Source organism: Penicillium odoratum (assembly GCF_028828045.1).
Source record: "Penicillium odoratum strain IBT 22623 chromosome Unknown utg000003l_segment0_segment0, whole genome shotgun sequence".
Lineage (NCBI taxonomy): Eukaryota > Fungi > Ascomycota > Eurotiomycetes > Eurotiales > Aspergillaceae > Penicillium > Penicillium odoratum.
Window position 1 is genome coordinate 391,481 of NW_026643145.1, and position 27,219 is coordinate 418,699.

Below are 27,219 nucleotides of genomic sequence, written 5' to 3' on the forward strand. Positions count from 1 at the left end.
TTTTTTGTTTCTTTGGAGTCGCGTGAGGGAAATCGCTGAAGGGCAGATCCTGCAGATCCTGCGCTCAGTCGCCGGGATGCTTAGCCATGGGGGCGAAAGCAAATGTCTAATCGTCTACTTTTTTTTCCAGCATCGTTGAAGATTCGGGATGTACCCGTGTGCTGGATAAGTGCCACCCCCCTCCCGAGAAAGACCTTTCCGGTGATGGGGTTCGGGCTATTATGTCTCGTTCTGCCCGAGAAAATGTCATGCGCGGATTGTGGATGTTGAAAGTCCCAGTCAACCCTATTATACATGCACGGCGTTTACTGCTTCTTGCCTCCCTGCTTCTTGGCACGCTCACGCTCACGCTTGGCATAAATCTCAGCAGTAAAGGGGCTGGTCAACAGGTTAGTATATTCGCGTTTCAAGGCTGGGGGTGTAATCAAGACTTACTCCTCCCACTTGAGAGCGAAAAAGTACAGGACAAAGACCTGAGCAGTCAACAAGAGACCGGCCACCCGACCCTTGTACAGAGCGACTCCCAGGAAGTTCATAGTACTTCCCCAGTACATCGGCGAACCAGTCACGTTGAACGGGAAGCCAGTGACGGGGGCATCCATCAGAATGCCAAAGTAGTCACCAAGATAAGTTCCAGTCACCCCAAGAGCCCACATGCTAGACAGGACTAACACGGAGCCCACCGCAAACAGAATTCCACCGATGATGGGCTGGTGTACGGGGGCGTAAAACGGCTGCTCCTCCAGAGCGACCTGGTACACATGATCACGCAGAATACCGAGCGAAAAGATGGCAAAAGCGAGAGCATAACATCCTCTGTAAGCTCCTCCAAAGATACGAGTCAGGATATGATTGTTGTATTCTGACGGTGTTAGCTGTGCACCAATAGACGAGTCGAGTCACCAACTAACCTGCGCGGGCAACGATGCTGTAAGAAATGTTAGTGCCATTTTTCACAGATTCAAACAGTCTTGGGTCAGTACTTACTTCCAGAAAATAGGGTTGAAGGCAATGGTGGCCGCCGACACTGCAAGGGTCAGTTTCCCGCATTCACATGCAAAATGCGGAGAAAACGATGAACAAATTCCACATACATAATAGTGAGGTCGACGACAGATCGATAATATCACTCAGAGTAACCATGTTTTTAAAAATCTCAAGAAAAGGACAGGTTTCTGTTGGGAGAGGTTCAAGGAAGAGAAAGGAAAGAGGGGGAAATTCGAATTCGGGTTAAAGAGAAGAAACGGAAGCTCGCGAGCTTAAGTAAACAAAGTGACGTTTGTCTCCGCATGTCACGGGATTGCCATTTGGGCGATCATTCCATCTTTTGCCCTTCGAGCATTTCTGCGTAGTACTCTACACTTTTTTTTTTTTAATTCGACATCGGGATTGATACTGTTTTCTAGTCCAACCCTTTTACATTGCCCTATTCATTCAATGTCCAGTCAAGCTCCTCCATCTTGATTTGCGGCGACTGGCCGTCATGAGACGTGAAGCTCTCATGCGTGTCTGGGGAGAATGGCCCTTCAACGTCGAGATTTGCTTTTAGCCAGTGTTGGTGTATTTATTTCCTGGGGTCTGATAGTGCGCTGGCTACCGATCCTCCGATATCTGGGATATGCACTAGCTCTTGGGGTTGCACTGTCTTCTTTCGGCTTTCTGAGCCTGGTGCTCTTGACGACGCGAAACCCAACCGATAACCCTCGCGCTCCCAAAAATGCCTCGGTCGCATTCATCAAATCCGATAACTGGCGGAAAGAGCTTTTCAATGTGCGCAAGGCCACTCGGTACCGACCGCGGCCCCTCTACCCAGAGTCCTTTGTCGTGTCAGAGGGAATTGACGAACTGCTCTCTCTTGTGACTCGGGATTTTGTCTCATCCTGGTACCAGAATATTAGCCCAAGCCCTATTTTTGCAAATGAAGTCGATAAAGTCATCCGTGTTGCCCTGGAGAATTTCCGAGATAGACTACTGGCAGAGGACTTTATTTCTTTGATCGTGTCCCGCATATTTCCAATCTTAACATCTCACCTCAAGGAATTCGATATTGCCGAGCGTTCTGTCCGTGGACGTAACCTGAGTCGAAATGTGACCGAATCCGAGGAGCTGGACCTGGCCATTGCCAACAAATTTCGCGAGGGTCGCCTTCATCCGGCGGTCGGTCTCTCCTCGGTGGACCAGAAAACCCTCCAGCAGGAATATTTAAGAAAGATTACCGTGGCATTGCTTCCTCAATTGTTCCCAGAGAGCGTACTAAAGAGCAAGGCCGTTTCTGTTCTGATCCGTGAGATTATCTCATGTGCGGTTCTTCTTCCAGCCGTGACAGCGTTGTCGGATCCCGACACGTGGAATCAGCTAATGGAAGCTTATGGACGCTCGGCTTTGCAGGATCGGAAGACCGTGCGCAAATTACGGGCTGCACTCGATGAGCACGCATCTCCTGCCCCCAAGTCCAAACGGGGGCAACCGTTCCCAAAACTCTCTGCAAATGATTCCGAAAGAGCATTTGAGCGCTTTGTCCGAGCCATAAGACGCTGCAATAATCTATCTGATGCCCGCCGGTTTCGTGCGTTGGTTTCTAGCCAATTGAAGAGAGAAAGTATGGTGGAAGGACAGGATCAGGTCTACCTCAGGCGCCTAGAAACGGGTAAAAGAGTTCTAGATCAAAAGGTCGCCAAGCTTTCCACCCCAGGAGAGTCTTCTCAGATGCCTCCTGTGACAGCTAGACATACTCGCCATGGAAGCTCTTCTACGACCCACGAGTCCTCCCTGGTAGATGTGCTGCGTAATGCAGCGGGTTTATCCTATTTCATGGAGTTCATGGACCGTCAACGATTAATGCCTCTAGTGCAATTCTGGATAGTGGTCGATGGATTTCGAAATCCTCTGGAAGATGACTTTGGAGACGAGACTGCCTCGGCATCGGTGACATGGACGACAGCAGATAGGAATGACTTGGCGCTTTTGAGCGAAACATACCTTACCAAACCAGAACTCAAGGTTTCCGATGAGTCGCGTCGGGCAGTGAAGACGTTCTTGAGTGCAGGAAAGCGAGCAACCCCCGAGCAGTACCGCAAGGCTAGGACTGTGGTTTTGACCACCCAGTCCGATGTGCTGGAACACATGAAGAATGTTTACTATCCAAAGTTTAAGGAATCGGATCTTTACTGGAAATACCTTGCGTCAGATGAGGCCTCTGGCTCTCATGCGCCGATTCCCCCTCCATCTCCGCCAGTGGTCACCCCTGATCCCCGAGAGAGGCGACCCCTTCCCCCTATTATTGCACGGACGGCCTCACAGCCGGCCAACAAGCCGGCCATGGACCTTCGTAGAGCCGCTGTTTCATCAAGTGATGTACGGGGCATGGGCAAGCTGTTTGACGATGACGATTCACCACGACGATCTATAGATTCTGAGCGATCTGTGCCTCTTTTTGACGACGACTATGATACCGATCAGCTTGCCATGTCTACCAACAGTCTGGGGAAGGACTCCCAGAATGGTGATAACGATGCAAGTCAAAACCACGTCCTTGAAACCATGGAAGCTGCTCTCAATGACATTATCATCAACGAGCCCAAGAATACACGAGTAGAGGAGCTCAGGGGCAGTGATCTCTCTTCCTCCTCTCTCTTTGGAGGGCAATCGGAGAGCTCCACTCGTGGCTTGTCTGAAATCCCGCGAGTCGACGGCCGCATCAATGAGAAGGCGAAGAAAAGCATTGCATCACTAGGTCTGGTCGACCATGCCTCACGACGAGGTGTCTTTGATGACGATCTTTTCCCGGACCAGCAGAAATTCATCGAGGATGAATATGAAGAACCGATGGGCGGCGAAGACAAGGATCCAGCAGACGAAGTCCACGAAGCTGCCCCTGGCGATTTGGGACTTACTGAAGCGATTGAGGTGCTGACTACCGAAATCGACAAGCTGACTGCGCAAGATTCCGTGGTTGATGCGTTGACCCGGAAAGCCGAACTGACGAATAACACGGCTGAGTTGAGAATTTTGCGCAAGTCCAAAGCCAGCATCGAACGGGAGGTTCACCGCAAAGAGATGCAGCGGCAGCAGTACATTATCCAAGAAAGCGACAACAGCCTCTATGGCCGGTCTACAGTCCGTATCAAATCTATCATGGTCGGCAAGGAGGACGATGGCCGGGAATTCGCAATGTGTAAGATGTGTTCTTGGTCTCTTCCTTGGCTTTATTTTGCTAACATTCAAACCCAGATGTCATTGAAGTTCAACGAAATGGTGGTGAACAGATGCCTGCCGCATCTTGGGCGGTTCCTCGCCGCTATAGTGAGTTCCATGAGCTTCATCAGAAGCTACGCATGAACTATCCATCGGTACGACATCTGGAATTTCCTCGGCGTCGCGTGGTCATGAAGCTCCAGAAGGAATTTCTTCAAAAGAGACGCCAGGCTCTAGAGGGATACCTTGAAAAATTGCTTCATCTTCCCGAGGTCTGCCGCAGTCGAGACTTGCGAGCTTTCCTCTCTCAAAGGGCAATCTTGCCTAGGGTAGATTCACGCAGTAGCGAGGGTGATACGAAGGACCTTGTCACGCGCATTTATAATTCCGTCGCTGATGGCATGGATGACTTTCTCGGGAACTTTGGTGTCCTCGATCAATTATCTACAGCCGGTCAGAATCTCATCTCGGCCGCGACGAACCAGGTGAACATGAACACCAGTACCACCCATGACCCCGCGCTGGCCACTGAAGATGCCGTCACCACCGCGGAGGCCGAAGCAGAGCTCAGTGCATTTGAAGACCGTGAACTGGAGCCCTTCATTAAACCTGTATGCGACCTCTTCCTGGAAGCCTTTGAGCTGAACCGCGGAAACAACTGGCTGCGCGGTCGCGCAGTTGTTGTCGTCCTGCACCAGCTTCTTGGTGGTACTATTGAGCGAAAGGTCCGGGACAGTGCCCGTTCCTTGTTCCAGGGCGACTCGATGTTGCGATACCTTGCTATCGCTCGCGACTCCCTCTGGCCTGGTGGTGTCTTGCGCAAGGCTCTACCACGATCAATGGCAGACCGACACAAAAGCCGTACCGAGGCTACCGTCGTCCTCGCTACACTTATCCCGGATCTAGCTGCTAATGTTGTCGGTCGCGCCAACGCCCAAGCCGCCGCCCGCCGGCTCTTTGCTACCTTGAATAATAAACCGCTCAACACTCACCTGGTCTTTACTCTCATTGATGAGATTGTCCTGGTACTCTTTGGCAGTCGGGAGCCCGGTCGCTCCCGTTAATGTCTGCTGCATTCAAGATTTATTCCTGAAATGTTAGTATCGCGAACCTGTCCGTCCATATTAGCCCTGCCAACTTCTTTTCAACTTTTTTTTTGTCTCTAGCGATGTACATACCTAGAATATCGCACCTGGTGTCTGATACACAATGAATAACCCCATATGTTGATAAATGGCTATTTTACTGCATGAAGCCGCGATAAGAGATCGATTAGAAGGTGCTAAGACGCGGGTTGTGGGCCCCCAGTGGATCTCCGGCTATCCGTGCTTAGCGCAACGCTCATTCCTGACGTCGCATATGACATGTGGAGTATACAGAGTACATTTCAAGTGGTAGTATCAAAAGACAAATGAGTAATTAGTTGAATTATCTGAGTGGAATAAAAATGAAGGAACAGATGGAGCAGACTACTCCCATCGGGTCTCACTCAGGTCAACTAAACATTCAGAATGATCAGGTAAAGCAAGCAAAATACATAAAGAAAATGACAGACAAAGGATAATAACCAAGCTGAATTTCACTCACGCCCTATTAATTCTTTCTATCTCCCAGAAACCCGGGAGAAACGAGATCCCGTGGGATCAGGTTAGAAAAGGCTAATCAGATTTAGAAAACGGGCGAGACAAACATCAGTTGAAGAGGGAGTTGACCCTTGTCGTTTCAGGTATGAGAAAAGGAAAGGCATCAAATAGCAAGAATCCGAGACAACGAAAGTGCCATTGGCACAGGGGAACGGATTGGACCGATCTACTCTTCGTCCTTCTTCTTCTTCTTAGATTTCTTGCTGTTATCACTTGGGTGTGACGCGGTGTTCTTGTCGGTTTGGTGTACAATGAACCGTGTCCAGCACTCCTCTTTGTCCCACTCGAAGCCAGCGAGGTATGGTTTCTCTAGCTCGTCATCCGACTACACAGCTTCAGTCAATAAGGGTGTAGTGAAAGTGAATGGTGAAAGGACGAACCTTCTTCTTGTACTGTTTGTAGATGGCGTCTAAGGCATCCTTGATTGTGACACCCTTGAGATTCCGGGCGGTGACCTCAAGGCCTAAGGGGAAGTGCAGGTCAATCTTCTTGACTGGGGGATTTGTGAGCTTGAGTTGGAGGATTTCTTTATCCTCGACGGTGTTTGGTGAAGTGTTAAGTCTCCTTGGAGGAGTGTTAGTAAAAGGAACCAATGCAGTTGGATAGGAGAGTCCACTGACCATCCAGTCTTTTGAGTCTCGATGGGCAGAGTGATTTCGATCTTTTGCTCCTCTATCAAATACATCAGTGAGGATGTCACAGGATGATTTAGTGTAGACCTTACCCAGATCCTTAATATTCCAGACATCTTCAGCTTGAGATGAGAGTCGCCTGGACTTCTTCTCCTTCTTGACTTCTGTTTCTGTTGGAGCTGGGGGCTTCTCGTCTATAGACAAGCCAGCGATAGCAGAATCGACCTTGGTGAGTGGAACAGACATGATTGATATGGGGAGTATCAGTGGGAAGGAAAGGCGATGAGAAGGATTGCAGGAGAAGAAGAGGGGGAAAGAGCAGGTGACTTAAAAAGAGCGGGGGTTTGGTAAGTCAAGGATGTCATTCCGTTTATATGTACTTCTCTCAGTTTCACTCTTTCAACTCTTCCAACTGGTTTTCTTTTAACATCTATCATCAAATTTGATTTGGATACAATTATCTCTATCTCATCAATCATAGAATATCTGAAGTTGAACATTGGAACATTTTATTCCCCCAAGGAACGGATTTCGTATTTCTCTTGGAGTACAAACGGCATCCCCGGATCACACGAGCAACTGACATCAGTGGGCCAATCTGGCTGCACCCCGCATTCTTGCTCCACTCCCCCAGCTTTATCTTTATTTTTATGATCTTCTATGAATGGAATCAAGCTGGTATTCTCATCAGATTCAATTCCTCTTCATTATATTCTAGACCAGTGAGAGAAATAGATCCAGAATTAGAATCAGAATCAGAATCAGAAACATACGTCCCCCAAGGTCGGACGATCGCCTGACATCATCACTGATCAGCCCAGAAGATCACAACATGCCATTTCATTCTTGTTTCCCAATTTTCCCTTTGATTTGTCTGGAATATTTAGCCTATGAACCCACTCTTTCCTGAGCACCCGAAGCTCTCATTCCGAGAGATGCTGATCCTTCTAACTCGGGTGGATCCTATGTTCCCCACATCGGGCCAAGCCACATACTACTGCACATGTACTCCGTAGCTATTTGTTCTGCACATCAACTGCTGAGTTCTCTCACTTTATTCATGCAAATTTCGTATCTACTTGACTCTAAGAATAAATCATGAATGAAATGAGAATTTACAAGAAGAATTGCAATATAGAAATAACACATCATGAAATGCAACCTTCCGGACCAGTTGACCACTTCCAATAACCCTCGAAATGATATGTCAGATCTCTATGGAATTCGATCATTTTCGGTGCTTTGATCTTCCCTCTTCTACTGTATAAGTACTCGAGTACCCTATGGATACCTGCCCATATAATTATAGACTGTAAAGAGATAGAAATTTAGTAGTATGCCATATCGCTGTTGAGGAGTCAATCTATATAGTGTCCAGGTATAAAGGATTATTTATGTACGAATGTATTCGAAATGTATACAGATGTCAATTTTGTGGCTCTGGTAAATGAGATTCACCTTCAGGCGCATATATATCGTTGGATCTTAGGTTGCCATGCGATGAAACAGCCACTTGTCGCCCAAATCCATGGACAATTGACATGCTTATAATCATCCGTAAATTCAAATCATGAACTTAACCTCCATTGGACCACCCAATTCCATTTCAATCTCCTTCCACATCAACTAATGTGTCCCGAGGTCATTTCATTCAAGACGCCTATAGTTGAATAAAGGCGGTCAGTGTTTTTCTGCCGCTGCATCAACGCATCCCAATCAACTTCCCGATCCGCGCAGTCACTTTTTCCAGCTCTCTCCACGCGGCTCCTAACACCCTTTCCCCCTCTCCCTACACTACCCTCTTCCACCTGAAGCCTGGTAGCTCTAGGTGTGATCAGATTATATCCCTTTCTTTCTTTTCACCTTCGAAACTCAAACACAGGAGCTAGCTCTATTTCGCGTGCCCTCAATGTCCCTCTTTGGTGCTCCCGCTGCGGCGGCGACAACAGCTGGGCAGACCAACACTACTGGCGACATTTCCAAGGATGTCACCCTCAACCAGCCCCCAGAGGATAGTATCTCGGATATGCGATTCTCGCCTACCAGTGAACATCTGGCTGTCGCGTCCTGGGACAACAAGGTCCGAATTTATGAAATCAGTTCTACCGGTCAGAGTGAAGGAAAGGCGATATTGAACGCAGATGCGCCAGTTTTGAACTGCTGTTGGTCTCCAGTAGGTCTTTTCCCTTTTTTCTCTCTCTCTCTCTCTCTCTTCTTCAATTCTGGCATGCATTAAGCTAACATCCCCATTCTCCAGGATGGAACCAAAGTGGTTGGTGCAGGTGCAGACAACATGGCCAAGCTCCTCGATCTCGGTTCCGGTACCACAACTCCCGTTGCGAAACACGATGGTCCAATCCGCAGCTGTCATATGTTTCCCAACCCAACAGTAGGCGGATCACCACTCCTTGTGACGGGTTCGTGGGACAAGACAGTCAAATACTGGGACTTGCGGCAACAAACCCCCATCGCCAATATCGATTGTCAGGAGCGCGTGTACACTATGGATGTTAAGAACAAGCTGCTAGTCATTGGTACCGCTGACCGCTATATCAACATTGTCAACCTCGACCAGCCCACCAAATTCTACAAGACCATGCAATCCCCCCTCAAGTGGCAGACGCGGGTAGTCAGCTGCTTTGCTGATGCTTCTGGCTTCGCTGTCGGCAGTATCGAGGGCCGTTGTGCCATCCAGTACGTCGAAGAGAAGGATTCTGCCTCCAACTTCTCCTTCAAATGCCACCGTGAGACCCCACCCAACAACCGCGACATCTGCAACATCTACTCCGTCAACTCCATCTGCTTTCACCCCGTCCATGGTACCTTCAGCACTGCCGGTAGTGACGGTACCTTCCACTTCTGGGACAAGGACGCCAAGCACCGCCTCAAGGGTTACCCAGCCGTTGGCGGTCCCATCTCAAGCACCGCCTTTAGCCGCGACGGAAATATCTTTGCCTATGCTGTCAGCTATGACTGGAGCAAGGGTTACTCGGCCAACACCCAGCAGACCCCGAACAAGGTCATGCTGCACCCTGTCGGGCCAGAGGAAACCAAGCCTCGACCAAACCCTCGGAAGCGGTAATCGAGGTTGCGAAGGAAGATGGGCTAGATTTGCTTCCCGCGTCGTGGAGCGACTGGCGCTATGAGCATTTAATGAAACTCTTATCATATCGGCGTGTGTATTTTTTTAAACAATTGCGAATGGGAATCTTTGAAACTGGATTTACTATCCTATGTTAGTCAATAAAACAAACATTAGAGTCATCAGCAACGCCGCTTACGTCTCTGAATAGATTCAAGTCTTTGAAGTTGACCAAATTCTACGATTCAATTTGATTAAACACCAGCCAAACAATGACTGCTCTTTCCAGAAAAAAAAAATCATAATCAATTCTCGTAGATTCATGTATATGACTCTGGCATGTCATAGTGAAGTATATCAAGACTAAACCCACTTCAGTCCAACCGTGACCATGACCAAAGCCCAATGTCGTGCGCCACAGTTCAAAACTCACTCGGTATCACTCGCTATCTCCGCCACGCCAGCCCCACAGAAAACAAATTTATAATGCAAATCTTTTAAGATGAGGGAAGGGTAACCTGTGCGACGCCGTCGGTGACACTCTGCACAGCCTCTTCTTGGGAAACGGGAACTCCACCCTTGGCAGTAGCCTCCACACTTCCAGCGGCCTTGGCCTGCTCCTTCTTGGCCAGCTTCTTGGCCTTCGCGGCGGCCTTCTTAGCAGCGGCCTTAGCAGCCTCCTCGGCCTTCTTGGCCCGATCAGCCTGAGAGCCACCGAAAGCCTCGCGCCACTCCTCTGCCTTCTTGGGATCAATGCGCGAGAACAGGTACTGGGCCTTGCCAATCTTGTGGCCAGCCTTGATGCTGGTAGGCTTCCATCCATCCTTGAGTTCCTCGAGGCTAGGGATCAACAGAACCGGGGAGTTCAATTGCTCCAGAATCGACTTGGCGGTAGCGGGCATGAATGGAGAGAACACAGAGGATAGCAGGTGGATCAGGTTCAGAACAGCTCCGACAACGGCGGCAGCACGTTCGGGCTCATTGGCAATCAGCGCGTTATCAAGACGGTTGGCCTGGATCAGACCGTTACCAGCCTCGGCGATACGCATAGCAGTTGCGACACCTGCACGGATGTGAACACTCTCCATATCCTCAATGTACTGGCGCAGGTGAGTAGTGACCTCCTCCTGGAAAGGAGCGAAGCTCTCCGGGATGGTGAACTCAGGAACAACGGATCCGTAAGACGCAGCAACAAGCTTGATGACTCGGTTAACGAGGTTACCAAGCTTGGCCAGCAGCTCACTGTTGTTAGAGTCAACGAATGATCGCCACTCGAAGAAAGTGTCGCCGGTTTCGGGACGGTTCTTGAGCAAGTAGTAACGCCACACATCCGCGGGCACACCGGTCTCCTTGGCGTTGGTACCGAAAACACCAACTCCGCGGGACTTGCTGAATTTGCCGCCCTCGTATTGTAGGTATTCTGTGGCACTCAGGTGGTGGTTCATAGTCCAGGGGTCGCGAGTACCGATCTGGGTGGCGGGGAAGATGACACTGTGGAAAGGCACGTTGTCCTTACCCAGGAACTGGTACAGCTGCACATCCTCCGGATTGCGCCACCAAAGTTCCCAGTCCTTGGTGTAGTTGGCGGTGATCGAGGGGTATCCGATACAAGCCTCAAACCACACATACAGCACCTTGTTCTCGAATCCATCCAGCGGGACGGGGACACCCCACTTCAGGTCGCGAGTGATACCACGGTCCTTCAGTCCCTCCTTCAACCATGACTCGGTGATAATCCGTGAGTTCTTAGGCCACTGACCCTTGGCAATTGACTCGTTAGCCCACTTCTCAACCTCCGGCTGAAGCTTGTCGAGCAGCAGGTGGATGTGTTTTGTCTCGCGGCGCACAGGGGTTGCTCCGTCGAGCTTGCACCGAGGCTTGATAAGGTCAAAGGGATCCAGGAGGTGACCGCACTTGTCACACTGATCTCCACGCGCATCGTCGTAGTGGCACCGGGGACATTCACCCTCGACATATCGATCCGCCAGGAACGAGCCGTGTTGTTCACAGAAAGGCTGCTCGGCAGTGCGCTCAGCCAGGAAGCCGTTCTCCTGGAGCCGCTTGAATATCGCCTGGGAGATCTCGGTGTGTTGCTGAGTCGGAGTGCGACCAAAGTGGTCGAATCCAATGTTAAACCATTCGTACACCTCCTGATGGATCTTGTTGTACTTGGCGCAGAGCTCCTCCGGAGTCACCTTCTCCTCCAATGCCTTTGTCTCGGTGGCTGTACCATACTCGTCCGTTCCGCAGATGTAAAGTGTTTGCCGTCCACAAGCCTTGTGGTATCTTATGATCACTAAATGTCAGATTTCTTTGAAGACTTCATGGTGGGATGTGTTGAGTCATACCTCGAAAAGGCATCAGCACTCAGGACAGAGCCGACAACATTGCCCAGGTGAGGCACATTGTTCACATATGGCAGTGCGCTAGTGATGAGAATATTGCGCTCGCCCTTCTTGGGCAAAATTGGGTTTGTTGCCGCCATTGTGGTTTGTAGATGAGAAAGATGGAGGGGAAAGTCGGAAAATCGAGAAAAGTGGGCTTTATCAGCTCGTGACATCCGCCCCGCATACTGACTGTATCAGCCAAAGAAAAAAACTAAAAAACTTCCTCCTTGGAAATCCTACTTACTTTCATATAAACCCCCCTTGTCTCTTGTGACATCTGCAAAGTCTCTCTCATAATCATGGAATCGGATCTCCTGGATGGCCTCCTTGATTTGGAGGAGCAATTCTACAACGAAGGCTACCAGTTGGGTGTCGCCGATGGCGCCGAAGCCGGCTACACAGAAGGTAGCGTTTTCGCCGTCGAGAAAGGCTTTGAGAAGTTCGTGGAAATGGGCCGATTGTATGGAAAGGCACTCGTCTGGGCCCAGCGATTGGCTGATGCCAAACCGAACGAATCATGCGAACAACCAGTCGATCAGTCAGATGTCTTATCTCTAGACCCTTCGTCGATCTGCAAAGCAATGCCCAAGATCCCAGCACATAGTGCCCGTCTGGCAAGAAACTTAGCTACTCTATTGGAGCTAGTTGATCCTGCTTCCTTGGATATGAGCAATACGGAAGAAGCCGTGAACGATGTCGATGAGCGCTTGAAAGGTGCTGCGGTCAAAGCCAAGCTCATCCAGCGAGCCATGGGTGAAAGTGAAGAGCCACTAGGTGTCCAATCCTACGCCAAAGATGTTTCAAAGCCTGGAGACGGAACTGGCAGTATTGAAGACATCAGCTCGTTGAACATTCGTCATTGATCCTACCCAAAGATTCATAGCCTTTCCAGCGCCAGTTTTCCTGTGCCCCTTGTCATTGGCAGAAAATTCCGCCTCACCATCGAGAATATTACTCTCAGCAGAACGTTGGACAGCAACTAGTCCTCGGATAGCCTTGCTTCCCTATCCTGGCTCAATTCTGAGCCCGGGTTGAATTATACGTCCTTCTCCAGCATGGGCTTGGTGTTCGATGAGCTTAATTGGCTAGCCCTTTTCTGGCGTCTAGCGCCCCAGAGCTCTCTCATACAACATTGTATGAGGAGCAGAGTATAGCCCGTGGCTAAATATTCAAGCTGTGTCCCTGTCGACCGCAATCTTGGTTCCAACAGCAGCCATTTACCTCATCAAAAGAACAGTGTCCAACGAACACTATGGCCGTGGAAAAGACCCATAATGTTATGACGTTGAGGAAGAGATTCGCATGAGAAGCCGCGGAGGTCAAGATTCCTTGTTTGCTCGTCCACGTTACATGTTGATTGTATTAAATTGCCATACTAGACCTTGTCTATTATGTTTCTGAGGCTACTGTATTTGACCGTATAATTCAGTGTGAACATTTAGATATTCTCTATATTTCAAAGATTATGCTTGATATCATCATATAATAACCATGAACTTTTTTGATATTGGTATTCCTTTCCGAACCGTATCTCATTATTACTCCAAGCTGCGGATAGCCATGGCCATAGCACCTTCCTTGGTCTTGTGGCCACCAATGAAACCGCTGGCATGCACAAAGATAGCACCGGCGGGGAGCTTCTCCTGGCCGGCCTGCTCAGCCTGGGAGGCCATCAGTCCATCCAGATCTTGGTCACGAACGCCGCGCCAGGCTTCGGGGAGAGGCTTCCGGGACACGAAGCTACCTTCGGACTCGGAAACGCACTGCACACGCCACTTGGAGTCCGCGGCGCTGCTCTCAGGGTACAGAACATAGTAGACCTGCGCGTCAGGGTCGATACCCTCACCGCTGGAGGCGTCCTTCTCGAAGTTGTAGAGGTGCTCCTTCCAGGGAACACCGCCCTCGGGGAACACAACGATGCGACCAGAGGAGTGAACCTCGTGGCGTGATTGGTAGGCATTACCGACGGTGGTGCGGGCAGGAAGCCACGAGTGGCAAGCGTGATGCAGCTTGCGGGCGAAAACGTTACCGATGAGCTTGCTGGCCCGGCCGAACAGGCTATCCTCATCCTGGGCCTCGCCAGGTGGGCTGGTTGGGTCCGGGTTGTTCATGTCACCGACAATGGAGGCAAGAGTGACACCACCGTTCTTGAAACGCTTCTCCAAGTTGGCAGCAGCGATGGCAGCAGGATCGTAGACAGAGATACCGTTGTCGTTGGCATCGATCGCCTCAATAAAGTCTGTGTAGAGCTTCTCGTACAGCAGGTCCACATCCTGGTGGTCCTGGGGCAGGGATAGCTTCTGGGCAATAATGGCACGGCCAAAGTGCATGTAAACCAGTCCAGCGGAGGAGAGCTTGGTGTTGTGCTGGGGGAAAGTGGTATCAAAGGTGCGCTGGTGGTGGTCGTAACGGTTGATCTCAGGATCATACACTCCACCCACATCGACAACAGTGTGGCAGGTCTCCAGCTGAGCCGGGTCGCGGGTGCGAATCAGCGGGGATGAAGCATAAGTAGGCAAAAGCTGGAGCAGGTAAACCGCTAGGGCTTCATCAGCATGGAAGTGACCACTGATTGGAAGCTATTAGTTACAGACTTTTTTTTTTCAAGGTGAAAGAATACCAAGTCTCCATTGAAGGATAACATACTTGTGGGTTCCAATGACTGGAGCAGTCTTAAGCTTCTTTGAAACAGTTTCAGCCATTTTCGAAAAAGTACGAAAGCGTAGCATGTAAAGAGAAAAGGCGATTATGATTAGCTTTGATCTGGCTGGTTCAATCTTATCAGCGGCGGGGGAGAGCTATATCAGGAAATCAGGGCTTAGCAATAGGGTTGAATAGACTCAGGTGATTGATTTTGTTTGCCAGATTTCTAAGGTTTTAATAATAATTCAGAAGAAGGAAGGGATATACATGTATGTAGACAGTCGCACCTTCCTGATGTAGCAAAACTCTCATATTTTGACTGTTTCGAGGGAAAGAGGTAAACCAAAAGTATGAAGTACAAAACTATGGTAGCATTCCACTAGTTTTTAGTATGTGACAAACCATCAAGATCGTAGAACCTTTTGTAAAACCTGAAATTAGTTGATATATAGATATAGAGCCTTTGATATATCATACTATATACATATTCTTAGGCATATATGTAACCATATGTAGTTCTCTGCTTCTCTACTGTATAAGCTGGGCGCTCTGACCGCCAGTCTAGCCTTTTGCTGCCCTAGCACGACACCAGCACATGTGCAGAGTTAGAATGCACTTTAATCTATTTGAACTTGAATTTTTCAAATTCTTCATCTACATGTCTATCTATAGATATAATTCCTCTTGTTTGATTTTCAAAACTTAACACAATTCCTGAGACCAACCGTGAAACCAGCGATAAGCTCGAGAGAGAAGGGACGAAAAATAAGGGAAAAAAAACCCCGATCGTGTGCCTTTCCCCCCCTCTTCCCCATTCTCCTCATCAACACCAAAACGCGACTTGCTCTACGCGCCCTTGCGCGTCTCCTCCCTGAATGTGGCTCTTTCGAGTCTTCTCGTCGGCCGTCTTCCTCGCCGTCACGGTCTCTTCTATCCCCTTGGCCTTTGACGTGGGCGGGAAGACATGTGGTCTGGCCTTCTCCCTATCTCTCGCAACATTTTACTTCCTCTTCTCACTATTGCGCCTCGCTACCCCTAAGCGCTCCTGGTTCCGATCATCGCTTGTTGCCATCGTCCGCTCGACACAATGGATTATAATTCCGATATTGTTGATCTGGTCCCTTAATCGGTTCTCGGTTGACCCGGAGAATAGTAGCGGGTGGGTGGAGCGCACCTTCAGCGGGAACCGAGCGCAGGATAGCTCCATTCAGGAATGGCTGTTCGGTCGGGATGGTTTGGTCGAAACTGCGACCCTGGGCAACTGGGACCGGCTTCTGCGCTGGTCTACCCCTGTCTTCCAGCTAGCAGAGGGTTTCTGTAGCCTCTTGGTGATTCAGGCCGCTGGCCAAATCACCCGGTGGCTTGTGAACCGAGGCGGACGCAGCGATAGCTGGATGGTATGTTCTCACCTTTGTCCCCCCTTTGCGCCTTGACAGGAACCTAACCTGCTACAGATCGGTCTCCTCGTCCTATCAGCTACCGTCATCTCTAGCTCCGTCTACTTCCTTTGGCGCGTTCTTCAGTTCCCGGAAATTTCCAATGTGGATGCGGCCCTGATCGGCGTTTCGATTACTTGCGCAGTCATCCTATGTGCCTGGGGCATTGGTAGTGGGCGTGGAAACCCAGTGGAGAGCTCGCTGCTGTTCGCCTACATCGTTCTCTGCATTTACCAGATCTTTACCGACTACCAGCCGTCGTACCCAGTCGAGCAGATTCCGTCTCCCTCACAAGCAGGCGAATTTCCCCCGCTCCCGCCCATCTTTATGGCTTCATACACCACTCTCATGCACGCCTTGTCTCTCCTACCCTCAATCATCCACGCGGGCTTCAACGTCATCACGGCTGTCTTCAGTGCGGTCACGCCATCAGTTCTGATCTCGCTCGCCTACCGACTCCTTGTCCTGTATGCATCAACGCGAATTATCCCAGCAGTGCGTGAATCCGGAGCCCGCGCTCTCTCACAGGAGGCTTCTCTTGAAGATTCTGATGCCGCTGGTCAAGTCCTGGCTTTCCTGAGCTACTTCTCGCCGTCGATACTCATTGCTGTCTACACCAGTCTCCTAATGCAGCACTTCTCGTCCACCTCACAAGCAATGGGAGGCGTCGGCGAGTGGTGGAGCACTCAAGGTGCTGGCGGAAGCAATCTCTGGCGATGGATCAACCTAGCGTGCACTACCGCATTGTACGCAGTTGAGCTTTGGCTTGGGGAGCACAACGACCTTGACAATGGACTGACTGGCCATTGGAAAACCGACTGAAAATCTTCTTGGTTTGGAGCGTCATTGGAGCGTGCAATTCGCTTTGTATTCTGGGATCGTGTCCAGAATCGAAATACCCGGTTTCCTCCAATACCGCCCGCATTCTTAAGTCGCTACGCCCAACTTCGACCCAAACGACCATGTGAAAAAATATGGCTGTCACTCAACGCCATGCCCGTCGATATGCACTTCAACCAAGACCGTTGAGAAAGAACCAGCCGCCTTTTCTGGGAACTCTCCGGGGAAGTTCAATGCCATGTGTCATCTGCCTCGTTTCAAATGGAGGTCACTTGCCTACCCAGTCACTCTTGCAATTCGCGATGACCTATCTAAATCCCTCCTAACCCCTTCCCCGCTGCTATAAACGGGCATCATATTGGAACCCCCTTTTGCTTCTACCAAGCCCTTGGCTGTATGGCAGCTCCCAACCTCCATGTTTAAGAGGTGGCATTTACCTTTGAGAGAGCACCACCTTTTCTATTGGGCGTGGCCTTTAGCCCTTCAATCTCCCCGGGTGTTTTCCTCTCATTCTTCTACCTGGTCATTATCTAGGTTTTGTTGGTTCGTTCTTGTCATGACCCCCTGATACCAGTATCAATTTTCTCGCCATCGCATTGCCCTATCTTAGCCTGACTCACATCTGCTACCTATACCCTTTGCCATCCATCTGGTCCGGTTTATCTGACATGCTTTCTCATGCTCTGGCTAAAGGACTTGGGTTCACCCTCAGTAATGTTTGACTGTTGCTTGTCATCTATGTACATAAAATATCTGAATACATCCCGCCCTATGTGGCATCTAAACTAGATACAACGATATCATTGAACGATATGCTAAACTGCACCGTATACTAACCCGATTGGGAAAGTCTTCCATAGCAATCATCCACAGGTGCCTAGGAGACATGGACGTTATTGGGATACCTTAGGCTACACAAGCATAATTAAATTCAGGGTCGTACCGACCTCGAAGCCACCTGGCCATGTCTACATCGTCAGATTACGACAGGTAAGTGTTATCGAGACTGTCTGAGGGCCAGATAATTTCACATTGACAAATTGGTCCAAATGAAATGGATCAAAATATAAGACAAGGAAGAAAGCTTTCGAAATATATGAAAGAGACGAGTAAGAAAACGTGTACGGAATACAGGAAATGCATAAAAACTTGAAATAAGCGTGGAACGCAGATGACGAAGATTGCAACTAAAACGAGAGCTGAAGAACAAGATGCCATGCGCTGATGTTCTAATGTGGGGAATATTTATCACGACTCAGGAAAATGGTCGAGACCCCATGCCTCTGCGGTGTTTTCCCTCCACGTTTTTTTTCTTGTTTTTTCAAGCATTTGTATATCACCCTCTCTGTTTTCTCTGGGGCCTGTCCTGCAGTGCACATCCCCAGAGATATACCGCCATAGCGCCAGGCTTTTGAACATAAGAGCAGAAGAGATAAGGTGGAATGAGTAAAAAAGGGAAAGAAAAAAAAGGCAGAAATCCGTAGCAAATCCCTCCCAAAAAATGAATAACAAAACCAAAAACCCAGATATCCATGCAATGCAAGAGAACCATCCAATCAACGGCGAATGGGCACACCTTCCCGAGCAGGTGGTGGGCTCACACTCAGCTCCTTATCCTGGGTATCCGGGCCCGCAGAACCCTCACTGAGGCTAGAACCACGGTGCAGGAAGCTACCCTCTTTAATGGGGCTACGGCTCTGGAACCCGATCGAGCTGGGGTGACCACTAAAGCTGCCCGGGATTTGTTGACCACCTTGAGCACTGATACTGCCATTTCCCATTGTGGGGTTGTTGGCACCTGGGGAGGTGGCTGTCAGGTGTGGGATGTTCTCAGGGACTGGGTGGCGGGAGCCGATGTTGGTGACGCCGACATCCGAAGCTTTGCCGGCCTTGCTCAGCGCGTAGTCGCCAGAATCAAAGTATTTGCGCTCCTATGTAGAGGAAAATAAAAGAATCAGAGTCAGATTTAGAGATCCAGGGTTATATTTGGGAAAAGGATATGGTCAAATCCTCATAAAATCACCGGAGGGTGATGGTGAGGGGTGGAGGCGATCGTAGAGAGGGGTCGACTTGAACTCACCTTGAGCTTGTTTTGCAGCACATCCTTCTTGTTGGGTCTCTTACCGTACAAGGCATAAAGACGCTGCTCATCCGGGCTCAATTTCTACCAAGTAGAGATTAGGTTATGGAACTTGGGGGAGGGGGGTCGCAACGACTCACGCTAGTATCGACATCACTTTGCTTGAGGGGATTCATGGTGAATGCTAGTTAAAGGTTGAGAAAGGAAGTTTCGATTGGAATATTTGAGAAGCCCCAGAGTAATGAAGTTGGGAAAGTGGAAAAGTTGAAAGGTTGAAAACGTTCTTGGGGGGGAGGGGAATTGATTACTCTATCGATAACTTATCCGCGCCCAATCTCGTGGAGACAAACTTTGGACTTTGGGACTTCGGATTTCGGATACTTTCATCTCAGTTTTAAGCTCAAAATGATTTTTGATCATCTGATCTGGTATTATTTCTGTCTCTCAGAATATTCTAGCTAATTTACTCTATATAGGAAGCTTTGTGTGCGGCAACACAAATATACGTCATCATCTCATGACGAGCTATTCTGTATAAAAGGGAAAATGAACAGAGGAATAGAAGAAACATCAGAACATCAACTCAAATTATCAAATCAATAGAGGGAATTAATGCCCAACTCCCGAGGTCGTATCCTCAAACCTCTTAAAACTACTCCCAGGGCCAAGTTAGCCGCATCGTCTGAAGTTCTCCGAGTGGGACCAAACTCTTTTCCTTTTCCTCTTTCACCTTCCACCCCCGCCATGACTGATCAGAAGACCCGAGCCTTTGTGGTTGAACACCTGGATCCTGAACTGGGTCCATGGTCCGCACTGGAATATGCTGCTATCGCTCGCGAATCGCACGATCGCGGAGCTCGATTCCTGCTAAGCTCCGTGCCCGCCGAGCTGCAGATGCCCGCCGACCTAGCCGCCACCCGGGGCCTTGAGGTGGAGCAACGCAGTGTCGAGGATATCTTTGCTGATTGCAAGGATAGAGTCTGTCTGTTGGATCCCTCAGCGAAGGTGGAATTGAGTCCGGAAGATGGAGAGACATTTGATGTATTCTTGTTCGGCGGCATTCTCGGTACGGATTCTTCTTTTTCAAACCCCCGCGATTAAAAAAAAAAAAGAGAAGAAAGGGAAAATCCCGCTTTATTCTAGCAAAAGGCTAACTTAAATTGCAACTTTGTTAGGTGATGATCCACCACGAGGTATGTCTTTACTATGAAAGCAATTGACTCTGTACTGACTTAATTAGACCGTACTTCCGAACTGCGTAAAAAGGGCTACGTTGGTCGACGTCTAGGTCCCAAGCAGATGACTACTGATACTGCAGTGCGAGTGACTCGCATGGTAGTTCATGAGAAAGGTACTATCACTTGAGCTCTACTTTTATGGTTATTGGTTAACCCTCAATAGTCCCGCTAGAGCAGATTCCCTATGTCGACTACCCTGAAATTTTGATCAACGAGCACGAACGAACTGAAATGCCGTTCCGCTACGTGAAAGATGCCAATGGCGAGCCGATCATGCCCGATGTAAGCAAACTATTATTCTTTAAATAGAGAATCTTGGCTAACCAACTCAGGGGATGGTGGATCTGATTAAAAACGATGCTGATAAAAGCGTGGATTTCTTCTAAGCTTTGAATGTCAACTAGAAATAAAGTCGAATATATGATAATGATGGTCCAGTTCCAATTTCAGTTCCAGTTCCAGTTCAAATCAATAAAGATATCATGATACAAAGAAATCTACATAATTCAACCTAAAGAGTCCCTAATCGGGCAATTAGGTGGCTAAGTGGTCTCATACATGTATGGTATACCTTAAAACCAGTATCATCCATCTGTATTGCTAGTAAATTACATGTATTACATATACCATATAGAATACCTGACCGGGTCCAGGCCACGCAAACCCCCGATCGTCCCATTACTCCCTTCTAGTCCCTTTCCACTTCCTATTCATCTTCAGACTGGGCATACATATTCAGGGGATTCGTGGAGGGATCAAGCTTCTCCTTATCTCTGTTACCTTTACCCGTGCATTTCCGCCCCCTTTTATCCGCCAAGATTCCGATGACCACTTGATCCCGTCATTGCCAGTCCGTCGCGGGCCTTCAACACTGCGCACTTCCTTTACTGGAAGAGCACACGCGAAGACAACCTTGGAAAATATTTAAAAGATAGGGTGCAGGATCAAGAGATCATGTTCTCGATGCCCTTGCGCCGCTCCAAGGGTGGGGCTCTAGCCATGCTGTCATGGACCTTGTCCTTACTAGGTCCAACACTTGCAGCCGCGGCTTCACAAGCCGATTATTATGTCCACGATTTACCAGGGGCTCCGGAAGGGCCGCTTTTGAAGATGCACGCCGGGTAGGTTTCTGCAGAATTCTGCGCAAAGGGTGAACTTGCGGCTAACTATGACAGACACATCGAAGTCGACCCGGAGACTAACGGCAACCTCTTCTTCTGGCATTACCAGAATCGACATATCGCAAACCGACAGCGCACGGTGATCTGGCTTAATGGTGGACCGGGATGTAGCTCCATGGATGGTGCTCTGATGGAGGTTGGCCCATACCGGCTCAAGGACGATCACACATTGGAGTACAACAAGGGCTCGTGGGATGAGTTCGCTAATTTGCTCTTTGTTGACCAACCTGTTGGTACCGGCTTCAGTTACGCCAACACCAACAGCTACCTCCATGAGTTAGATCAAATGGCGGCCCATTTTATGATCTTCTTGGAGTCCTTCTTTGAATTGTTCCCAGAGTATGAACGAGACGACGTATGTGCTTCCTGCCTTTTTTTCCCTGGGCTCATGCTGACTGAACTCCGTAGATTTATATTGCCGGTGAATCGTACGCAGGCCAGCATATCCCCTACATCGCCAGAGCTATCAAAGATCGCAACAAGGCGGCTGAGGAAAATGGACAAAGAAAGTGGCCACTCAAGGGCCTGCTCATCGGAAACGGTTGGATCTCACCTGAACAGTATCCGTCTTACTTTGAATTCGCCGAGCGTGAAGGTTTGATTGAGAAGGGGTCGTCTGAATACAAAAGAATCGAAGCCGTGAACTCGGTTTGTTTATCCAAGCTGGAAACCCCGGGGATCATGGATCACGTCAATGTTCCCGAGTGCGAACAGGTCTTGCAAAGCATGCTGTCCATTGGCCAGTACGATGGCGAGTGCATGAACGTATACGACATTCGTTTGAAAGACTCATGGCCTGCGTGTGGCATGAACTGGCCCCCAGACTTGACGTTCATTTCACCGTACCTGCAGCGCCAGGACGTGGTTAAAGCCTTGAACATCAATCCTGCGAAGATGACCGGCTGGCAGGAATGCTCCGGTGGTGTAAGCAAGGCCTTCCACGCCTCAAATTCCCAGGCGGCAGGCAAGTTGATTCCTGGCCTGATTGAGGATGGAATCAACGTGCTTCTGTTCAGTGGTGATAAGGATATGATCTGCAATCACATTGGAACGGAGACCTACATACACGGCTTGAAGTGGAAGGGTGCCACGGGCTTTGAGACCGCGCCGGGCGAGTGGGCTCCGCGCCATGACTGGACTTTCGAGGGTGAACCGGCCGGCATCTACCAACATGCCCGTAATCTGACCTATGTCTTGTTCTACAATGCCAGCCACATGGTCCCCTTCGACTCACCTCGCCAGACTCGCGATATGCTTGACCGTTTCATGAATGTGGACATCGCCAGTATCGGTGGGCGGCCCGCTGACTCGCGTATCGACGGCGAGAAATTGCCCCAGACCTCGGTAGGTGGTCAAACCAATAGCACTGTCGCCGAGCAGGAAGAGAAGAAAAAGATCAAGGATACCGAGATGCACGCCTACACCAAATCTGGAGAGGCCATCCTGGTGGTGGTCATAATTGGTGTCACTGTCTGGGGTTTCTTCATCTGGCGCAGTCGCCGAACCCAACGCGGTTACCGTGGGGTCAATCCTCAAGATATGGATATGCGGGCTGGATCTGTCTTGGATCGATTCCAAAACAAGCATAATAACGATCTTGAGGCCGGTGACTTTGATGAATCGGAGCTGGATGAATTGCATCTGACTGGCCTTGATCGGAATCATTACGCAGTTGGGGATGTTAGCGATGATGAGGACCACGACGTGAATGATCCTCACATCGGCTCTCATCCCGTTGATAACAATCACCATTAACCATAATGATGAGAAGAAGCATGCATGTTGGTGTTGTAGTGGTGTATTGGATTTTCATTTTGTTCGGATTGCTGTTATTTGGGATTCGATTTTCAATCCCTGTGGTTTGGCTGCATCTGTACAAAGGCGTATACTTCTGGATCTTCCAATAGACTACAATATAAATGATGATATTGACATGATTTTGTTTCGAGTCTGCCATATGCACTCTGTAGCATTGTGAGTTACTAGATCACAGGTCTCTTCTATGTCCGAAGTCACTCGTTTCCGCTCGAGTGACATGAAGTATTTAAACACATGACTATGTAGATCACCGCTGCAGTGTCCATACCTTGACACTGCCATCGTCCGCGGTTGTGACCAGAACTTCCTCATCTTCCACGGCCCCACGGTCTGCCCGTTTGGCCCAAGCAGCGTGGTTGATCTCGTAGATACCATGCGCACCATTCACCACGGCGAGTATTGACCACTCCGTCTGCAGGAGGGCCTTGCCCTCCGACTCGGTGTCCATAGCATCCGCGTCAGGATGTACAATCCGCTCCTCGTATAGAATGATCCGTCCGTCAGCACCAACCGACGCAATAAGACCCGTCCGTCGACTCCAAGCAACCGCATAGACCGCTAGTTCATGGGCATGTGGCAACAAAGCATCCTCTTCCCATGTCTCATCGGTACCAGTGGGCCGAATAATACTCGGGATCCCAGTAGCAGCCGATGACAAGGCGCCCATCTGCACACTCTCCTTAGGCAGCCGACGCCAAACCCGAACAGTACGATCATCCGAGCAAGAAACCAGTCTTGGGCCAGAAAGCACACGTTGTTCTCGCCATTGACTTTGTAATGCCACCGCATCGGATCCCTCCACCCTCGGCACCGTGTCGGTCCCCTCCCAATCCACAAACCACACAGTCCCCTCATGCTTCTTGATACAAGCGACCTGACCCCAATCATCCAGATCCTCTCTCCATAGTCGAATCGTATCGTCGTATCCGCCACTCGCGAGACATTCCTCAACAGGGTGCCACGCCACACACTTAACATCACCACTATGCTCCTGCATAACAGCAACCGTCTCAAAGTTGTTATCCCCATCATCCAGATCCTCCCAGATCCAAATCGACTTATCACGCGCACAAGTTGCCAACAACATTCCAGACGGTGACCACGAAACAGACTTGACCTCACTATCATGTCCATCCAGCAGTACAGCAAAGCGCCACTCCTCCTCATCCTCCGCATCGACATCCTCCCCATCCATATCAGCATTGGCATTGGAAATGTCATTCCCGGAAGCCTCCTCGGAGCGCCCGTAGCTATCCCATCGTCGCCAAACACCAACAGTAGCGTCAAAGCTACCGGTAGCTAGGACACTTTCGCCTTGTACGTGTGGCTTCCAAGCAGCCGTGCGGACACTGCGCTTATGTCCGCCTGTAATAGTTGATAGGAGTTTGAAGTTTGTGAGTGAGTATATCCGAACAGTCTTGTCGGAGCTGCAGGTCGCAACGATGGGGAGAGTGGGGTGTGGTGCGGTGAGCCATGTGCGTTCTAGGGACGGGGGTGTCAGGTCCGACAGGAGGGTGAGTTTGGGCTCCGTCATATTGGGTGTGATAGAGGGAGTTCAATTGGGACTGAAGGTGTACATGTGGTGGAGGGGGAAATTTATTTAAAGCGATTAACTTCGATAGGTGGGGGGATTCTAACTTCAGATTAGATAGCTATCCAAGTTCGAATGTTGGAATACTTTTTAGTATATTTGATTTGTAGGTTATATACCATGATCAAAAGTCCTCAAATAAGCAAAAAGGCTCCTATGGGGTAGTGGTCATCCCGGCTGATTTTGACTGGAATTTCTTGTCTTCAGCAAACCCCTGTTCGAACCAGGGTAGGAGCTTTCCAATGCATTCTTTTTTTTTTTCTTTCCAACATCAGATTTGGATATAATTGGTACTGGGTACACTTATTAGTGATGTTTTTTTTTAAAAAAAAAAAAAATCCAATTCCACTCAGTCAATACCATAGAGAAATCACCAAGTCCTCCAAATATCGTTAATTTGAGCTTTTTACTAGTTGAGAGCAAATCTATGTAGAGATATATATTATGACCATCGTGATCTTTACCATCCGAAGAACCTTGGAAGCCCTTTGAAATAATAATGAATGGAATCTCATATGTACATTCATATTCTAGCACCAATTAGACCCTTGAGTTTTTTTGCCTTAGTGTCATGCATTCGTCCCTATTTAATAGGTTTCGGGCAGTTCTCCCACAGAGGCTTCACTACATAGTCGAAAACTGATTCTCGGAATACTGTATCATTCCAGTCCAGACTTGCAGTACTAGTGGCAAAGGTACACTCGATGCATCTGGTCGCCACATCCAAGTAGAATGGGAGAATGTGGTCTCTACTGATGTCCAACCATTTGCACGCCATGTCGTATCGAAATCCGAAAGTCTCATCAAGCGGCTTTCCAACCCCCGCTGCGTATGTGGTAAATGTTTGTGCATGCCATAGCTCAAGCAGAATGATACCGAGCTCAAGCATGACTCGCCGAACATTGCAGGCGCATGTTACGTCGGAGGGAGAGGAATAAAACTTGTGGCTGATATATGGCTGAATCCCCGGCCCTGGCTCGGAATTTCCGGGTAGAAGACGGATCATATTGCTTGTTAAAGGGCACTGAAACCATTGTGTGAAATTCAACTGCATCACTGAAGATGCGATATTGAAGGACAAAGCAATTCGTGAGTTGAGGGGTGGCTTCATGGCAGATGTGGGTTGGAGGACTTGATCGAGTGAGTAGACCGTACCGGGCGCTGCAGGTTGTCGAATTATTGTCTCGGGACCTGGACGGTAATAAAGCTGACAGTCCTCGGATAGTTGCAAGTTTGTATCCATTATGTTGGAAAGATGCAGACATAAATCTTGTATGACGCTGAGCGTAGGTTGCTGAATCGAATCAGAAACTGCGTAAGATACACGAGTCGTACGAGTGCTGCCAAAGCTCCTCTGATTAGATCCCAATTTTGTATGATGGTATGGTTCATACTTACTTGGAAGGAGAGGTTAAGTCTTCCACGACTTTCACTTCTGTGATGATGGCATGGTCAACAGGACCAAATGATATTGTGAAAACCATGGCTCTATTCCGGGAACTTGATCTGCCCAGCAAGTCGGCCCTACTTTGAAGGAATAGATGAGCTCCATGCTCTGGATGACAGCTTCCCCCATATGCAGTGGAAATTGCCGAGTATAAACGACTGGCATGCTTTCTAATCGTATCAAAATAAGACGTGCTTCTCTTGGTCGTTGAAGATCTAGATTGAATGGCGATTCCAGTCCGTGAGAGACTACAGTCGCGAATCCGACGTAGCATCATGGTGGCATCGTTCAAATCTTGGATTCTTTTCTCTAAATCATCTCTTGCTAGAGCGAACTTGATCTTTTTGGTCAACTCATAGGTCCCGTTCCTCCGTGGATAGGTTTGAATGAGTGTCGAAAGGTTCTATACTGGCAGTTAGAAACCATACCGATGGATTCTCTCAAGGTCATACCTGTTTTTCTGATGCTAAACCCTTGATATGCCCAACTATATCGGTCAATATTTGCTCGCATCGCGACAGTGCGCCAATATAGTGCTCATATCCGTCACCAAGATATTCTTGAACCCCCTTAGCAACTTCGGGATTTTCGAAGATGATGGAGGTTGTCTGGAAGGAATAACGATCACCAAAGGTTTCTTTCAAGGTCATGAACAGGTCAGATTCCAGAAAGAAATTCTGCTCCTTCAGGGACTGGAGGAGCCGATCGATATAGGGTTCTTTGTGCCGAAACGCCTGAAATAACTTCTTGCTGACTCGATATTGATCAATAGCCGTGATAATCAATGGAAGTGCACCTAGAACAATTCCGACAACTTCAAAGCCGCTCATTTTGTATGAAATTAGGAAGCGGAGTTGAGCTGTTTACGAGATTACGAGGGGCTAGAATTGACCAAAAATACCGCTAAACCTGAAAAGGAGAGATGTTGTGACTGTTCATAGTACACTGCTTACTCCGTGATTTTTATCATTTCACTTACCCCGCTTTGGGGACTCCAACCATTGCAT

General features: G+C 49.0%; 13 protein-coding genes across 13 annotated transcripts; 6 read left to right on the plus strand and 7 right to left on the minus strand.

The window, feature by feature from the left end:
- Positions 1–305: 305 nt before the first annotated feature.
- N7520_003392 (bifunctional phosphatidyl-N-methylethanolamine N-methyltransferase/phosphatidyl-N-dimethylethanolamine N-methyltransferase) lies at positions 306–1,143 on the minus strand (the record flags this gene model as incomplete). Its single annotated transcript, XM_057137327.1, has 5 exons — positions 306–378; positions 436–862; positions 912–928; positions 988–1,027; positions 1,095–1,143. The coding sequence occupies 5 exons, from the start codon at positions 1,141–1,143 to the stop codon at positions 306–308; spliced, it is 606 nt and encodes a 201-aa protein (XP_056997792.1).
- Positions 1,144–1,518: 375 nt separating this feature from the next.
- On the plus strand, positions 1,519–5,258 carry rgsC (putative intermediate filament protein (Mdm1); the record flags this gene model as incomplete). Its single annotated transcript, XM_057137328.1, has 2 exons — positions 1,519–4,174; positions 4,231–5,258. The coding sequence occupies 2 exons, from the start codon at positions 1,519–1,521 to the stop codon at positions 5,256–5,258; spliced, it is 3,684 nt and encodes a 1,227-aa protein (XP_056997793.1).
- A 745-nt stretch (positions 5,259–6,003) lies between these two features.
- Positions 6,004–6,715, minus strand: N7520_003394 (uncharacterized protein; the record flags this gene model as incomplete). The annotated part of the gene is made up of 4 exons (XM_057137329.1): positions 6,004–6,162; positions 6,218–6,401; positions 6,458–6,509; positions 6,562–6,715. The coding sequence occupies 4 exons, from the start codon at positions 6,713–6,715 to the stop codon at positions 6,004–6,006; spliced, it is 549 nt and encodes a 182-aa protein (XP_056997794.1).
- Positions 6,716–8,378: 1,663 nt separating this feature from the next.
- sonA (putative nuclear pore complex protein (SonA)) lies at positions 8,379–9,551 on the plus strand (the record flags this gene model as incomplete). Its single annotated transcript, XM_057137330.1, has 2 exons — positions 8,379–8,642; positions 8,727–9,551. 2 exons carry the CDS (start codon positions 8,379–8,381, stop codon positions 9,549–9,551), a joined length of 1,089 nt encoding a protein of 362 aa, XP_056997795.1.
- Positions 9,552–10,048: 497 nt separating this feature from the next.
- On the minus strand, positions 10,049–12,036 carry N7520_003396 (methionine--tRNA ligase MES1; the record flags this gene model as incomplete). Its single annotated transcript, XM_057137331.1, has 2 exons — positions 10,049–11,837; positions 11,900–12,036. The coding sequence occupies 2 exons, from the start codon at positions 12,034–12,036 to the stop codon at positions 10,049–10,051; spliced, it is 1,926 nt and encodes a 641-aa protein (XP_056997796.1).
- A 201-nt stretch (positions 12,037–12,237) lies between these two features.
- Positions 12,238–12,801, plus strand: N7520_003397 (Yae1 family protein; the record flags this gene model as incomplete). The annotated part of the gene is made up of 1 exon (XM_057137332.1): positions 12,238–12,801. One exon carries the CDS (start codon positions 12,238–12,240, stop codon positions 12,799–12,801), a length of 564 nt encoding a protein of 187 aa, XP_056997797.1.
- Positions 12,802–13,476: 675 nt separating this feature from the next.
- N7520_003398 (MYG1 family protein) lies at positions 13,477–14,640 on the minus strand (the record flags this gene model as incomplete). The annotated part of the gene is made up of 2 exons (XM_057137333.1): positions 13,477–14,506; positions 14,585–14,640. The coding sequence occupies 2 exons, from the start codon at positions 14,638–14,640 to the stop codon at positions 13,477–13,479; spliced, it is 1,086 nt and encodes a 361-aa protein (XP_056997798.1).
- An 816-nt stretch (positions 14,641–15,456) lies between these two features.
- Positions 15,457–16,839, plus strand: N7520_003399 (ICE2 family protein; the record flags this gene model as incomplete). Its single annotated transcript, XM_057137334.1, has 2 exons — positions 15,457–15,978; positions 16,036–16,839. The coding sequence occupies 2 exons, from the start codon at positions 15,457–15,459 to the stop codon at positions 16,837–16,839; spliced, it is 1,326 nt and encodes a 441-aa protein (XP_056997799.1).
- Positions 16,840–18,413: 1,574 nt separating this feature from the next.
- On the minus strand, positions 18,414–19,113 carry N7520_003400 (endosulfine family protein; the record flags this gene model as incomplete). The annotated part of the gene is made up of 3 exons (XM_057137335.1): positions 18,414–18,788; positions 18,938–19,021; positions 19,078–19,113. The coding sequence occupies 3 exons, from the start codon at positions 19,111–19,113 to the stop codon at positions 18,414–18,416; spliced, it is 495 nt and encodes a 164-aa protein (XP_056997800.1).
- A 568-nt stretch (positions 19,114–19,681) lies between these two features.
- On the plus strand, positions 19,682–20,561 carry N7520_003401 (SAM-dependent methyltransferase; the record flags this gene model as incomplete). Its single annotated transcript, XM_057137336.1, has 5 exons — positions 19,682–20,003; positions 20,113–20,130; positions 20,178–20,288; positions 20,339–20,457; positions 20,508–20,561. The coding sequence occupies 5 exons, from the start codon at positions 19,682–19,684 to the stop codon at positions 20,559–20,561; spliced, it is 624 nt and encodes a 207-aa protein (XP_056997801.1).
- Positions 20,562–21,129: 568 nt separating this feature from the next.
- kexA (serine-type carboxypeptidase kexA) lies at positions 21,130–23,111 on the plus strand (the record flags this gene model as incomplete). The annotated part of the gene is made up of 3 exons (XM_057137337.1): positions 21,130–21,296; positions 21,351–21,711; positions 21,765–23,111. 3 exons carry the CDS (start codon positions 21,130–21,132, stop codon positions 23,109–23,111), a joined length of 1,875 nt encoding a protein of 624 aa, XP_056997802.1.
- Positions 23,112–23,421: 310 nt separating this feature from the next.
- Positions 23,422–24,708, minus strand: cia1 (iron-sulfur cluster assembly protein CIA1; the record flags this gene model as incomplete). Its single annotated transcript, XM_057137338.1, has 1 exon — positions 23,422–24,708. The coding sequence occupies one exon, from the start codon at positions 24,706–24,708 to the stop codon at positions 23,422–23,424; it is 1,287 nt and encodes a 428-aa protein (XP_056997803.1).
- Positions 24,709–25,348: 640 nt separating this feature from the next.
- N7520_003404 (uncharacterized protein) lies at positions 25,349–27,219 on the minus strand (the record flags this gene model as incomplete). Its single annotated transcript, XM_057137339.1, has 4 exons — positions 25,349–26,117; positions 26,164–26,615; positions 26,665–27,071; positions 27,192–27,219. The coding sequence occupies 4 exons, from the start codon at positions 27,217–27,219 to the stop codon at positions 25,349–25,351; spliced, it is 1,656 nt and encodes a 551-aa protein (XP_056997804.1).